Source organism: Antrostomus carolinensis, unplaced genomic scaffold, assembly GCF_000700745.2.
Source record: "Antrostomus carolinensis isolate BGI_N321 unplaced genomic scaffold, ASM70074v2 scaffold8853, whole genome shotgun sequence".
Classification (NCBI taxonomy): domain Eukaryota; kingdom Metazoa; phylum Chordata; class Aves; order Caprimulgiformes; family Caprimulgidae; genus Antrostomus; species Antrostomus carolinensis.
In genome coordinates, this window is record NW_010307217.1 from 9259 (window position 1) to 24868 (window position 15610).

Below are 15610 nucleotides of genomic sequence, written 5' to 3' on the forward strand. Positions count from 1 at the left end.
CAGGAATGAAACGTCTCCATCGTGTGGTCAAATATGGAAAATCAGAAATTTTTTTTATTATTTTTTATTATTTTTTTTAAACCGGCTACAGACGTGTGGTGGGAGGGTACTGGCCTTTCCAGGGCTGCCTGGCCCCTCTGCCCCAGCGGTGGGCATAAATTGACAATCAGTTTCAAGTAAAAGATGACAAAATACCTCACTGTGCCTGCCTCATTCTGCAACTGAGGTCAATTTTAACAAGTCCCTTTGATTTCCTTTTATCCTGTTTTGAGATGCTGTAAGTGTTCTATTTTGTAGAAATAAAATCAGTGGTCAGACACCTTATTTTCTTGCCAGCAGCAATATAAGAACTCAAGTTAAAATTTTAAGTCTTTCTTTCACCAGTCAGGGATAATTAAGGTAGAGGATAAGGAGATGTGATTCAGTATGCTACTGAGGACAACAGTAATTCAAGGACTAAGTAATTTAGGGCTTTTTTTCCCCCCATCTTCTTCTGGGCAGCCTTTAGATATTTCAGTATAATCTAGTGCAACATTTTCTTGAAGCCTGTACCATGCTGTCATCCTACCACACTTCTTTTTGCTGTTCCTCTTCAGATTTACTATCCTTCTTACCCTCCTTCCTTATCAACAGCAAACTCTGCATTGCAAGATAAGTTTCTTTCTTCCATATCCCTCTCTGCTCAAGTGTTTTTAACAGGAAACTAAGCAGGAAAATTTCTCTTTAATATAATTTTATAATGCAGATTTTTGCTTAGCTCTATCTTAAATGAGACAGTAGGAACCATAGCAAGCGTTAATGTCAAACTTTTCTCAATTCAGTAAAATATGTTTCAGTCTGTGCAAGTAAATAACATGATCACATTGTTCCCCTTCTATCTCAGATCAATTACTTGGGGGCTCTGCAAGCAGAGACCTGGCTGCTCCACCACATCCATGCCAATGCTGGAATAGCAGTCCCTTGATGAAATGCAGAAAATCTCCATTTTGCCTTCTCACTGACAACATTCTACCTTCTGTAAAGCTAATGACAGGCTTTGCTCCGACGCTGCCATTTTTCAACAGACTTTGAACCATCTCTCTCAGCTTGCTAGATACCATATACTGCACAGACCTGTTGTTTTGCTATACTGGAAGTATTTTACTACCAGACAGGGATTTATGTTTTTTTGTTCTTTTCTTTTTTTCAGAGGCGTGCAGCTGACAATCTGAGAAGACATCATCAATACCAGGTACAGCTCCATGTTTATTTTTTGGGCAATTCTTTTTCTATGCTTCCAAAAGGTCTTCAGGAGGGAAAAAAAAAAAAAATGAAGAATTTCATGAGAAAGCAGGGGGGGAAAATAAAAAAAACCCAAACAACTACAAAATACATACTTATGTAATCCTCAGCAAACAAGTATAGTATTTTTGGTGTTCAAACAACAGCATTTGAGAAGTAGAGTTGTCTGCTTTTGGGATGCAAAAGGGTATTTCCTAGAGCAGTGATATATTTTGTCCAGTGTAACATGGATTGCCTTTAAAAAAAACCCAAACACGTAATCCCACCTTCCTACTGGGATTCATCAAGTTCAGTCAGTGCAGCTTACTGACATCCTCCATCAGAACCTGCTCTCCATCTCTCCAGCTCTGGTCCCCTCATAGACGACTTCCTGTCCCTTAATGCCTCTGTCTAGATCCCATGTCAGCTGTTCTTCTCTTCCATCTTTCCTGCTTCAGCCTGTGATTTTTTGAGATTGTTGTAGCACAAAGAATAATCTTCATATTTATTTTGTGTGTGTGTGTGTGTGTGTGTGTGTGTGTTAAAAGGGCTGCAAGTTAACCAAGATGTGGGCTATACACTTGTAGGCTTGGTAATTAATTGATTCAATGTGGGAAATGAGTAGGTAAACTAGAACTTCTCCAACCTGAAAAAGAGACAGCTGTGGGAAGTACAACAGGGACCTATAAAATCATGGGGAAGGTGAACACGGAGCAGCTGTTTACCATCTATCCTCAAACTGAATACCAGCCACATACTATACTGCATTAGTAAGGCTGTGGGCAACACTTTGAGGGATGCGATTATTCTCCTCCATCCCACACTTGTAAGGCTTTATCTGGGGCAGTGTATCCTGTTTTGGGCCCCCTACTACAAGAGAGATGTTAACAAACTGGAAGGAATCCAGCAAAGGGCCATCAAAATGGTTAGAGGGCTGACATAAAAGGAGAAGCTCGAATTTCAGCCTGGAGTAGGTTAAAGGGGACCTAATTGCTGTCTTCAATAATATAGTGGGTGTTGAGACACAAGAAGAAGACATTTTTCTTGGAGGTGCACAGCAAAAGAACAGGAGTCAATGTACACAAATTGTTGGAAAGAAAATTCTGTAAGCAAAATCATAATCACAGTAAGGGTAGTAAAGAATTGGAAAAAGTTGCTTAGGGAAGCTGCAGCGTCTTCACCCTTGGAGGTATTCAGCACTTGACAGGACATGGCCCTGAGCTAGATCAGGCAGTTTTGAGCCATCCTTTACAACCTAAATAATTTTAGCATTCTTAGAAGTAGAAGGCAACAATTGAAACTATCAGAGAAGAGGTTAAAAATAAACAAAACCCCAGATGGAATTTTATTCCAGCTATACCATGGAATTCATTGGCAGAGGTTTTGTGGATGCTGAAAGTTTACATGAGTTCAAAACCATAAGTAGGAAGACCTGTCACAGCCCATTAAACCTAGAGCTATCATTTCTGATTCAGAAGGTCTCTGAATCTCACATTGCAGGAGGCTTGGGACAGTGTAGCTGAAAATAACATTATACAACTGCACTAGACTTATGCTCATGAGGCATCAGCAACTGCTCACTGTTATGTTACTGGCATGAGACAAACCTTCGGTGAAACCCAATACAGCCATTCTTGGGATAATTAATATAACCTCTTTCCTTTGAAAAGCAGAACAAATTTTCAAACAGATCTAAGTTTTATACATTTTTTGACATGTTCCTAAAGCACAAAGAAATACAAGAAGGCCCAGTGAGTGTAGGTTTGATAACCAAGAAAGCTAACACGATATTTTATATTTTTAGGAAGTTATGAGAAATCTGGTTAAGAGATATGTTGCAGCAATGATAAGAGATGCCAAAACTGAGGAAGGACTAACAGAAGAAAATTTTAAGGTATGTGATAATTATATGTTTATAGGTGTTTTAGTAAGATATTACAAGATTGTGAAGCATACTTTTCAAACTCCCCGGTTGTTCAGGTAGCATATAATTTGCTTCCAGTGTCTGTGTCCTGATGGACCACATGCAGATAGCATCGTATGAGGACTCCAGCAAGTCTCCTTCTTTCTGAACACAGAGACATAATCAGTTTTATCAGCTAGTTTCATTTGTGCCCATGTAAGGAGACACCGAAGTGGTACTAGGTGTGTTTAGCAACATATTTGCTAAAGCAAGATGCAAACAGATTCAGAACCCTAGGAAATAGAGTTTTTTCTGTTTAGAGTGTTGTTGTGCATTTATTTGTATACAAAACAACTTTTATATGACTTAAAAGATGTAAAACTTAAATAAGCAGTCAAATAATAAAACCCTTTGACACAGATGAAGTGAACAGGGCCATATATATCACAACATACATCCATTACTTTGTATTTCTAGCATCAAACATTCTTGTTACTATTGGTGCCTCAAACTCCAGATATTCAAAATTGTATTCATCTGCCTCAGCTTATGCATGCGGAAGATGCAGCCAGAGCCTGAGCTGATTGTCTCATTATTGCTTCATTCAGATAATCTCGGGTGCCATCACGTGGCACAGACAGGACAACCAGGCGATCAGGCCCAGCCAGCATGGGTTTATGAAAGGCGGGTCCTGCTTGACTAACCTGATCTCCTTCTATGACAGGTTGACCTGCTTAGTGGATGAGGGAAAGGCTGTGGATGTTATCTACCTAGACTTTAGTAAAGCCTTTGACACCATTTCCTACAGCATTCTCCTGCAGAAACTGTCTGGTTATAGCTAGGATGAGTGCACTCTTTGCTGGGTGGAAAACTGTCTGGATGGCCAGGCCCAAAGAGTTGTGGTGAATGGAGTTAAACCAGTTTGCAGCTGGTCACAAGTGGTGTTCCCCAGGGCTCAGTTTTGGGGCCAGCTCTGTTTAATATCTTTATCAATGATCTGGATGAGGGGTTGAAATGCACCCTCAGTAAGTTTGCAGATGACACCAAGTTGGGTGGCAGTGTTGATCTGCATGAGGGTAGGAAGGCTCTAGAGAAGGGTCTGGAACAGGTTGGATTGGTGGTCTGAGGCCAATTGTGTGAGGTTCAACAAGGCTCAGTGCCGGGTCCTGGACTTGAGTCACAACAACCACATGCAAAATGCTACAGGCTTGGGGAAGAGTGGTTGGAAAGCTGCCTGGTGGAAAAGGACCCGGGGGAATTGTTCCACAGCCAGCTGAACATGAACCAGCAGTGTGCCCCAGTGGCCAAGAAGACCAACAGCATCCTGGCTTGTATCAGAAATAGTGTGGCCAGCAGGAGCAGGGAAGTGATTGTGCCCCTGTAATCGGCACTGGTGAAGCTGCTCCTCGAATCCTGTGTTCAGTTTTGGGCCCCTTATTACAAGAAAGACATAGAGGTGCTGGAGGGTGTCCAAAGAAGGGCAATGAAGCTGGTGAAGGGTCTGGAGCACAAGTCTTCTGAGGAGCAGCTGAGGGAACTGCGGTTGTTTAATATAAAGAAAAGGAGGCTGAGGGGAGACTTTATCACTCTCTACAAATACCTGAAAGAAAGCTGTAGTGAGGTGGATGTTGGACTCTTCTCACAAGTAAGAAATGATAGGATACAAGGAAATCTCGACCGGACGGGACGTTGCAGGATAACAACTGCAACATACCTGAAAGGATGTTGTAGCGAGGTGCGTCTTCATCTCTTCTCCCAAGTAACAAGTGATAGGAAAAGAGGAAATGGCCTCAAGTAGCACCAGGGGAGGTTTAGATTGGATATTAGGAAAAACTTCTTCACTGAAAGGGTAGTCAAGCATTGGAACAGGCTGCCCAGGGGAGGGGTTGAGTCACCATCCCTGGAGGTATTTAAAAGAGGTGTAGATGTGGTGCTTAGGAACATGGTTTAGTGGTAAACTTGGCAGTGTTAGGTTTTCAGCTGGACTTGATGGTCTTAAAGATCTTTTCCAACCCGAATGATTTTATGATTATATGATTATCCCTTTAAAGAAAATTAAGACAAATAGGGATCTCCTGAAGGCAAGTTGACTTCTCCTGAGACAGACCTTTAAGAGACAGAGGTTGCACTGGCTGAAAGCAGCCTGCAATGATTAGCTATGACTTAGCTTCTAGCTGCCAGACAGCTATTGGAAATGAATAAAGTCCTACCTGCCCTGCTACTCACATAGAAGCATGCACACATGTGTATGCCTTGTGCGCGTATGTGTCTTGTGTGTATGTGTAAGGGATGGCATTAACAGCTGATCAAAATACTGTTTTTATGATGGGATAATACTGTCTAGCAGATTAGCTGTAGGTCTTCAGGTTGTCCATGCTTCTGCCTCCACCACTGTTGGTGATTTCCATGAGTATTCTAGTTAAGGCACATTTCCTCTGAAGTTTCCTCTGATAAAATTGCTGTTCACTTTTCTGTCTCACCTGGAAGATCTATTAGACAGAGTCTGCAAAGCACCCTGAAGATGCCAGGTATTGTCCAGATGAAGTTTATTACTAATCCCTAGCATAAGCCCTTTTTTTTTTTTCTTTTTTTTAATTACAAGAGGAAATTCAAATTACCTTTCATGTTTTGATGTTTCATCTTTCTTCCTAATTTTTAGGAATTAAAACAAGATATTTCCAGCTTTCGTTTTGAAGTCCTGGGTTTATTAAAAGGAAGCAAGCTGTCTAATTTACAGACTCCAAAGATGAACAAAGACAGTGCCTCTCAGTCAGAAAATGAAGAAAATAGTGAGAATGAAGGAAACAAGAAAGGAAAGAAAAAGACCTTCAGCCTTTTTGACATAACAACAATGATTCATCCAAGATCAGCCACTATTGCCTCTGAAGCACATAATGTAAGCAATGGCTCAGCAATGATGGTGTCTGAGTCCACTAAAGAGAAACAAAAGCGTGTGAATTTTGTAACAGACATAAAAAATTTTGGGTTATTTCACAGACGATCAAAAACAAACTCTGTGGAGCAGAGTACAAATAAAATATACACTGTTTCTGAAGAAGTTTCCCGTCAACAGGCAGAAGAACAATGTGAGAAAACTGCTGAACTGGACGAGGGAGAACTGACCATGAACTGTGAATTAAACCTCCAAAATCCTGACGAAAAATGTGTGTTACCTGAATCACAAAATACCGATGACTCTTCGAGTTCACAGGAAGAGGGAAGTATTTGTGCCTCAGAAATTGAAAAAATTGAGTTACAGAACTCAGAACCAGCCACACCACAGGATCAGCTGGATAAGGAGTTGGACATTAGCATTGACTGTGATGGGAAACAGGAAACAACTGATCAGGGTGATTATGTGATAACAAGGTTGTGATGCTTACAGGAGGAAGCATTTACAAATATATATATTTTGCATAGTGCTTTTTTGGGGGGGAATGTTTTAAGAATTATATTAGCAAATGCAGAATTACACTTTATAGTACTCAACTGTGGCACATGATCTTGTAACATAGTAGTCAAGAGAAAGATAATACGGGACCTTCTGTTTTGTAGCCTGCTTTAGCTTTCATGATTTGTTTTACATTTTTTAATAAATGGAAGCATCTTGTATTCTTGTACTGTTGCAATAATCCACAGAAACTTTTTAGCTATCTTTTTCAATTACAACAAATGCAATTTCTCTCATGATAGTTGACTCCTATGATAAATATTTTTCTATGCAAATAAAAAGTAGCTTAAGAGACTTGTAAGCCTTTATTTAACTTCATAGGTTCTTAAAAGATTCTGGGCACCATAATAATCATAAGCGGCTCCTGTCAGCACAATTCATATCAAGCTAATGGAATCATTTATTTGAATTGCTAGAAACTTGATTTGTTTCAAAAGCTATACAGAATCGAAAGATAAAGTATATTCTTTTATTTATTGAAGGACTATGAATACCTGTAAATTATTAAAAATCAGTTTATTTGATTATTTAGTTACAGCTTCTGCCTCCCAGCAAGAGGATTATCACCATCCTGATACCATTGTTAGAATTGCATTTGTAAGATTTGAAGACTGTAAAAAAATGTTTGTTATAGTAAAAGAAATATCTATGGCTTGCTAAAAACTGATGGCGGGGTACTCCCCAAAAATCTGTAATCACAACAGCTTCTGCTTCTTCAACCATTTATTTTTCCAAATGTGGACAACTTATGCACTTTAATATTTAACTGCTTATTAGCTTTTGCCTTCACAATACACTTGTTTTTGCTAAGAGAAGGATACTTCAGGAATAAACAAACATACAATGATCCCCTGAGTACTTGGAAAAATATGGCAATTTGTTGAGAAGTTTTTAAAGGCAAGCCTTAAGAGAGTTGCTTTGACAATTTCAGTGTTTGGGGGAAGCTGATTGGAGGTTTTATAAAAAATACTTAGACATTTAAATGTATAAAGAAAACCTAACAGTATTTTTCATAACTGATGAGTGACTTACTGTCTTAGTCAAAAACATTATTTTTAAAATTAAACAGTCTGTTTCTTTTTAATCAGTGACTGGTGTTCTACATTATTAAAAATATAGTTTCAGAACTGACTTAAGAATGGCCACCCTCAAACTCAGCATCACCCTTCTCATCCCTTGGAAACACATGAATGTATACCACATCAATGTGGTCATTTCATTCTTAACTTCCCTAGCCCTGCCATGATAGATTTTGTAGTTCATATTAGCCTGTATTAAGGAACGTCCAGATGCATAGAGTATATTTACATTCCAGATGGAATACATCACGTGTAAGTCCCACCTTGTAGGACCTGACCTAAAGCCATACCATCCTGGATCTAAACTATCCTGGTACTGAACTGAATTTTGAAAATCCAGACAAACCCCTCTCATGTCTTTACTCTTAGGTGAATTTTCTAGCTCTGCTTTACACATATGCTGCTCTCTCTGAGGTCACATGTTGAAAACTTCCTTCTTGCACATCTGTCTATGCCATGGCACCTAGGAGGGAATTAGTTGAACCAAAATGGAAAATATGAGCAGTAATTAGAAAATAGTTTGTATAGCTTTGCAACAATGCCTTCAAACCACATTTGATTGCTAAGATACGGTTTATTTCCATCTTGGCCTCTTGACTTCTCTGTGGACCCTCTCTCCTTCACATTTCTCTCCTTGTCCACCTTTAGATTGTGAGCTCCTCGGGGCAGGGCCTGTAGCTTTTCTGTTTGGAAAGCACCTGAATTATTACAAGCATAAGAAGAAATAAATAATAATAATAATAATAATGGCAGAATACCTTCATATCATTTTTACTAGGTCAACTCTTTTAGAGAGTTCTCTTTTCTACTGTAACATTTGTGCTAATAATGACATAAAGCAAATGTGTCACACGTTGTCACAAAGCCCTGTATATCCCAGTTAACAGTCCTCCTCTACCACTAATTTCACTTTCTCATTCTTCATCATGGTTTGTAACACCTTGGAGTCCTAAGCTTACTGCCCTTTCACTAGTGAAATTAAAAACAAACAGTCCTCACTCCAAAGAGCTTTCAATGCATTCCAGCCACGTGGTTTCATTCCAGACAAAATGTGCCTGAGCAGGGTATTTACAATGCCATAAGCACCGTTATCAGAACAAGTTAACTACCACAGGTCTAAGCTCTGCATATTATTCTGCCATCATAGGAGCCTATTTCTCGTGTGTATGCAGTTCCCAACAGGGCAAAAACACAGGATGGTTAACCTGAAACATCAGCCATACCATCACATCATGATGTGATGTGCTGTGCTGGGAGTTGGTGTAAGTCTTGGAGGCAGAACAGCAAAGGCAGCTCAGATGGGCAAGATATTTAGGCAAAGGGCTATGACATTGTATTGCGTAGCAATAGGTAGTCAGTCTTTTCCTGTCTTTTTTTTTTTCTTTTATATCCAAATATTGAAATGAAGGTCTATTAAATAAAAGATACTTCAAATCACCATTTGCTTTTATTTTTATGTGATACTAGGCATCAAATCCTGACACCAGTAAGGACCTGATCCTTTTCCATTTAAATTTAATGGCAAATAAACACCTAATTCTGTGAAAAAATATAAGGACTCAAAATATGTCCAAATTTGAAATGGTGATGTTCTTTTATTGCTTTGCAGACACCAAAAAAGCCCGTCTCAGTGAATGCCTTCAGAGGACATTTGTGCCAAAAAGGATTTAGAGGTGCACAGACCAAGGTTTGTAATGCCACAGCAGAGGCATTATTAAGCTTTACAAAGCTGAACATACCTTCTCCTCAAGAGAAATAAAAGGTTCAAGCCTATGTGTCCCTGCCTCCAGCCTCCATTAGCATCAATATAAGAGGAATATAAAACAATCAGGATATAAACCCCTATAAAAGGCAGTCTTTTGAAGCAGAGCTTAAAATTATGAAATGTTTCAAGAATGTAGAAAAATTGTCTAAATGCAAAGAGGTTTAATCCTCACAATATCAGGTTGTTCAGAATGTTCAGAACGCTTTTTTAAAATTTATACCTTTTTTTTTTTTTTTTTTTTTTTTTAATAAGGACAAAACTTGACTGTCCTTTGCATTTTCATCAGTTCTTGGAGAAACAAAGAGAGTGTAGACAGCACAGTAGAACTTTTCTACCCTGGCATAGCTGGGCAGGAGCCAACTTGAATTCTTGCAACCCAGTTCTCCCAAGCACAGCAAGTCTGAGCCAAAACAGAGGGGGTAGTGGATGTGTTTATCAAGGTTGGTTTGTCTTTCACTCTGGCCCTGCGAGCCAGCTACAGGCCACTGCGCTCCCTGAATTTAATACAATATGACCACAGAACAAGCCAGGCAGATGCCTCTCAGGGGTAACCATTGCTCTGCAGCTGGTTTTAATATTGTTTTCTTGGTCCACAGATTGAGGCCATTATGCTTTGACTGGTGTGAGCCAGGCACCTCATACATACTGTTTGTATGAGGCACTTGGCACACACCACTTTTTTTTTCTTTCTTTTTTTTTTTAAATAGGTCAGAATTTAATAATAAATTCTATAAATTCTATGAGTTTCCTAATCAGACTTTTTCTGTGAATAAGTAATGTCAAGTTCCAGGAGAATGTATATATCTTATAGCTATAACCCCTGAGTGCTGTAAAAGGTGAGGAAATTTCTAGTATTTGAGCACCCAAAAGTTCTTCAACAGAATGTTTGAAACAAGAATGTCTTCCTTAATAGCATCTTTGGAATGATCTTTCAGGAGGAGAATTTCTGTGTAGCTTCCTCACAGGAATAAAGCCTAGACAAAAGACACAAAGAAATGGTTATATGTCCATCTCAAATTCTACTATATATGTGTGTGTGTGTGTGTGTATATATATATGTGTGTATATATATATATATGTATATATTGTATATGTATATCAAGTTTTCCTGTCAGAATATAGAGGTATAAGTTGGGCAACAGCACAATCCATCTTCTGTTTAAAGTCTCTTAAGAGATAACAACAGCTTTAGTGAGTAGGGTAAACACACAAAAACAATAGTATTGGTAATGGTAGTGGTAGTGATTGCAGTAGCACTAGTACTACTAGTACTAGTAGTAGTGGTAGTAGTAGTAGTAGTAGTAGTAGTAGCAAATATAAGTGTAGCAATGTAGCAATAGCGGTCTTATACTTTTACCCTTGGGAAGTGGAACTCAGTTCTAATCCCTGCTCTAAAATTTTCCTGTTTTCCATGTTCAGCAACTATTTGGTAACACCAGTAAGCTGTCCTTGGGGACAGCTGTCCTCCAACATAAGTCCTCTAGTCTCTAAACTAAAAATCATACTTCTCTGTGTTTCAAGCCTTTGACTAGCAGCAGCTGTAGTTATGGACCCTGCATTCACTGCAGCAGGAGATGATTAGAGCTCCTTTGAGATATTTTACGGTTAAGTAGCGGGATATACTCCAAAATAAATTGCTGTGGTTAAGAATGAGTTTGAACCCCCCAGATATGAAAAGGAATTGAACCCCATTGAACTATATCAGCTCAAGTTCACTAACCACTGATTTAGTACTTGAGAAGTTGCCTTATCTGTATAAGTGTAGAAAAGAATGGAGCAGAGACAGCTTCTTGTTAACATAAAAACAATCCAAAAAATGTTGCCGCCTTCAACCTTCATGAACATAGGACTGTAACAAAAGAACAGGACACTCAGTCATACAATATACTTTGATTTTATCACAGGTCCCACCATCACATAGTTCTCTTCCTAAATCAATCAAATCCTTTGCTATTGTTCAATATGATTATGAAATCTTTATACACATGATTAATTTCAACTGTTTATATTTATACCTTTTGGGCAATCATTATCTTTCATATATTTTATAGCTTTTCTCTGACGTGTTTGTTCTTCTTGTTTGTACTCTTCCCCTTTTAGCCTTGGGTTTCTTTGGGTGTAGTTTAAACTAAGTATGGGGCTTTTTTTTTCATTTTAACTAAAACTTTCTGCTCTCTCTAGTTGACTGTCATAGTTACAATCAAGTGCTGAGCAGCATTAGGTGTAGCAGTGTTCAATACTTCTGTAGCCTTTTATGTCCAGCCTTTAGCTCTTTCTAATCCAATATCTTTCTACTGTGGAATGAAATTGGTACATTCAGAAGTGCATTTTTCATTTAAAACACTGTCCTTACCATCACATTAATTGTCTTTGAGAGAGACCCTTACCTCCTTTGTACATTTTAGAGGCAGTTTACATAGCTATGACTAGAAACCTAACTTTCCAATAGCTGATAGATTAATACCAGTTCTACACAGTGCTTCTTCAGTATCTTTTCTCTCACCTCTTTTCTTTGATAATGTAATTGATCATGAGCTTGTTAATAATGCACTCTCTTTAAGGCAATAAACTCTAAACTCATCACTGCATTTTAAGAGTATCAGAGCTGTGCTTGCAATAGGGACATAGGAAGCATTCACGATGTAAAATTGTAGCTTCCAGAAAGACTGAGCCTCTGAAGAGACTAATGCCTTGTAATTACTAATTACCATTACTAATGCTTTCTAGTCTGGAAATTAGTAATAGAACCTCACACATGCAGAACTCATGGGAAACTCTTCCACTGCATGAAATCAATACTAAATGCATAAGAGCCCACATACTTTTTATTCAATGGAACTGAAAAAAACAAGAATAGCCCCATCTATATTTGTTTCATGGCTCACCTTTAAAAAAACCCAAAAAAACCCACCAAAAACAAACCCAAGGCATTCAATAATTCAATAGAATTATTCCATTAATGTTTGAACAAACAATAAAAGTCCATAGTTAGTAATGAAGATAAAATAACCTACAAATCCGTGTGTTTCAATTTAGCGAGTTAACGAAAAGATTTTTTTCTCCTGTAACAGAAAATCTTTACATATTGAAACACTGTATCCTAAAACTCCAATCATTAAAAAACAAACAAACAAATTCACAAAAAAACCCCAACAAAAATACACAGATGTTTCAGATTTTGGAGATTCATGGGTTTTCTTAGGAAAATTAATACCCTATGAACATCTGAAAGCATTGAGTTAACCTTTCATAAATTTAATGAACAGGATAGAGTGCTCCTTAAATGTGGCCAAGTGAGAATAGTAACTGCAAAATAACTCATTCTGGTTAATGACTAAAGTTTTTAGTATACAAAATGCAATTTACAAGATGGGAGATGCATACTTTCTGAAAGTGTCAAGTATGCCTTAAAATAAACAGAGTAAATATTCATACATATTCAGAGAAACTCATAAAGTCCTACACAAATTCTCATTTCTGCAATATTTTCATCCCTTTTTCTTCCTCTCATCTTCCCTGTCTGATGATTTGTTTTTACAAAGAATGTGCTGCTTCCCCAGTTAAGATAGGTATCATACACTTTTCTGCTACATGTTTCTGTAAGACTCATGCATCATCTGGAGTATAACCTGGGACATTGTATCCCTAGGATTACAGGATAGTTTAATAGGTAATACTAGAAATAGTTTTATTTGGATGAATTACATGTGGTACTGAGAGATATCATTCATCCATATCTCAAATGTGAATACCCATAACCAGCTACTAAAGCACAGAAATAATCTTTCTCTGTGACTAATTTAACTGAACTCAGTTCTACTGCAATAAAAAGAAGTAAGCAGGAAAAATTAAATTGGAATAGATACTTTTTTGATTAAACTAGACTTAGTGTAGTGTTTACTGGTATCCTTATTTCCCTGCACTTTTCTTAAGTAAAATTAAAGGTTATATTTATTCAGCTTCCATTTTTTAAATGATTTGGTTTGCTTTTCAAGACACCCAGACTTTGTATTTAGTAATTAATAAGAATTTAATTAACTGAGAGATTGCAAATCAGGACACCAATAAGAGAAACCTCATCTGAGGACTGGTTCTACTGATTTTATTTTCACAGGATTGTAATTTCCCAAGATATAAAACTCTCTGACCATTTCCCAAAGGATTTTACAGTCCAATTACGTGGCTCTAATCTGAAATCAGATCCACATGGAGGAAGCATAAAGATTTCAGCCGCAGAGAAATTTGCTCTGCTCATTTTAAGAGTCTGCACTAATGATTTACTTTCAGGAGAGAGATCCATTGGGTAGGATTTATGGTCACTTAATGATCATGTCCAAAGAATAATAACAGTAACACAAAAAATAGAAATGGACAATGTACATTGAAAAAACAGAAAGAATAATCCATGTTTCAGTACTGAAGCAACAGACTTCTGTCTACAGCAGACCAAACCAAAACATCAGTCCAAACATCCAGACTTTTAGAAATTCACACTCAAACCCAAATCTGGCCCAAATTTCCCCAGAGAAATGAATGCTGAAAAAGTTTATTCATTAAGGACCATGTATGGTGGGGAAAGAACACTTCATTTAGCAAGCGACTTCTTTGTTTGTTTGCTTGTTTTCTATTTCTGATGAACACAAATAACCTCAGAAACCTGAAATATTCCCATACACTCACACCCGAGAGCTGATGAAGAGAGAACCAGATGTATGATACTGAGCCAAGATTTGTCTGGCATGGTCAGGATAAGTAAGTGATGAAAAACCAAATGAAAGCAATTATAAACCTGAAAGTGGTTGTTAGTATTGCAAAATAGAAAAAAAATTATAAGAAACTAGGAAAAACATCATTTTCCTGGGAAATCAGTTTTCCACATAAAGATAGTATTAAAATATTAGTTTAAGTATTCACATTAGTCAACTTCTGAAATCTCACCTGGGATTTGCTTACTGGCTGTGACACTGTTGTAAGCACCAAAGAAAGCATAATAACATTTACTTATATTAGCTCCTGACTGTGTCAAAGTGTTTCTTCTAACTAGGAACATTTCAGGCTTTATTTTGTTTTATGTTCCTCTCTGGCCTGTTTATTTCTCAGTTTGAAAAACAGAGAAGGAATACAATTGGAAGAAAGACTTTGTTTGGTCATATTTATACTTCTGATGAGAGTAACTATCCTATTAAACAGAGATAATGGTTCATCCCAGAATAGGTACATTGCAGGGCAAAGTGGAATAATTCCTCTCTCTACCTCTGTTAAGATAATAGATAAGATGAAAACTTTAGAAGTAAATTACATTATTGGTATGCATTATTGCTGCATCTACAGGCCAAGGCAGCTGCCTATTGGTAATATTTATACCTGCAGCTCCTGCAGTTTCACACAAGACTGAGCTGCATGATATGAGTAGGAGGGCTATATCTTAGTTCCCATACTGTCTGAGTGGGAATAGCCATAGTGAACAGAATTTATGAGGAAATCACAGCATGCTACATCATGTCCTCAGCACCTGCTTCAGGAATCACTCAAAATCATTCAGTCAATGTTTCTTTGAAATAATTTTAATCAGTAAATTACATAGATGAACAATATATATATATATACCTCTATGTTCACTTTGGTTCTTAAACAGACATTATAAATACTGAAGAGTACTCTAAAAGCTTAAGCTGAGGGTAGGTGCAGAAAACCATACCCCCTGAAACTGCAGTTGGAATTTTCCTCCAATACAGTTTGGTTAAGATATTTAGTCTAATACACCTACTCACACAAGAGGGATATCTTGTTTTTAATGATAACAAGCAATGAGGATTTAGGATTATATTTCATCATTCTAATTTCCAGCTTGGGGCCTATTTTCTGTTTAACATCTTCCTATCTGAGGTTTATACTGATGCTTCCAGACAGAATCATCTCAGTTAATGGAAGGAGGAGGTGAACATATAGATGACTAAAGCATTCCCATCATTTGCAGGATAATCTGCTAACTGATCTTTTTTTTCGGTTTTGACCTTTTAAAATACAAATGAATTTAAAAAAATAAATTTAAATACTTATTTAAATAATTTTAATACTATTTATTAGGGTTTTTTTTAGTTTCATACTTTGTTTATTGGCTATGAAACAAAGTTTCTGCTTTTCAACTCTTT

General features: G+C 37.5%; 1 protein-coding gene across 1 annotated transcript in view; it reads left to right on the top strand.

Annotated features, from left to right (window-relative positions):
- LOC104522929 (short transient receptor potential channel 4-like) overlaps positions 1 to 6716 on the top strand; it is a gene marked incomplete at its 5' end in the record, with an annotated part of 15178 nt that extends 8462 nt beyond the window's left edge. The window contains 3 exons of the mRNA XM_010165351.1: positions 1190 to 1231; positions 3065 to 3154; positions 5823 to 6716. Coding sequence (XP_010163653.1) covers positions 1190 to 1231; positions 3065 to 3154; positions 5823 to 6539 — 849 coding nt within the window. The remainder of the gene's footprint in view (positions 1 to 1189; positions 1232 to 3064; positions 3155 to 5822) is intronic.
- Positions 6717 to 15610: the final 8894 nt, after the last annotated feature.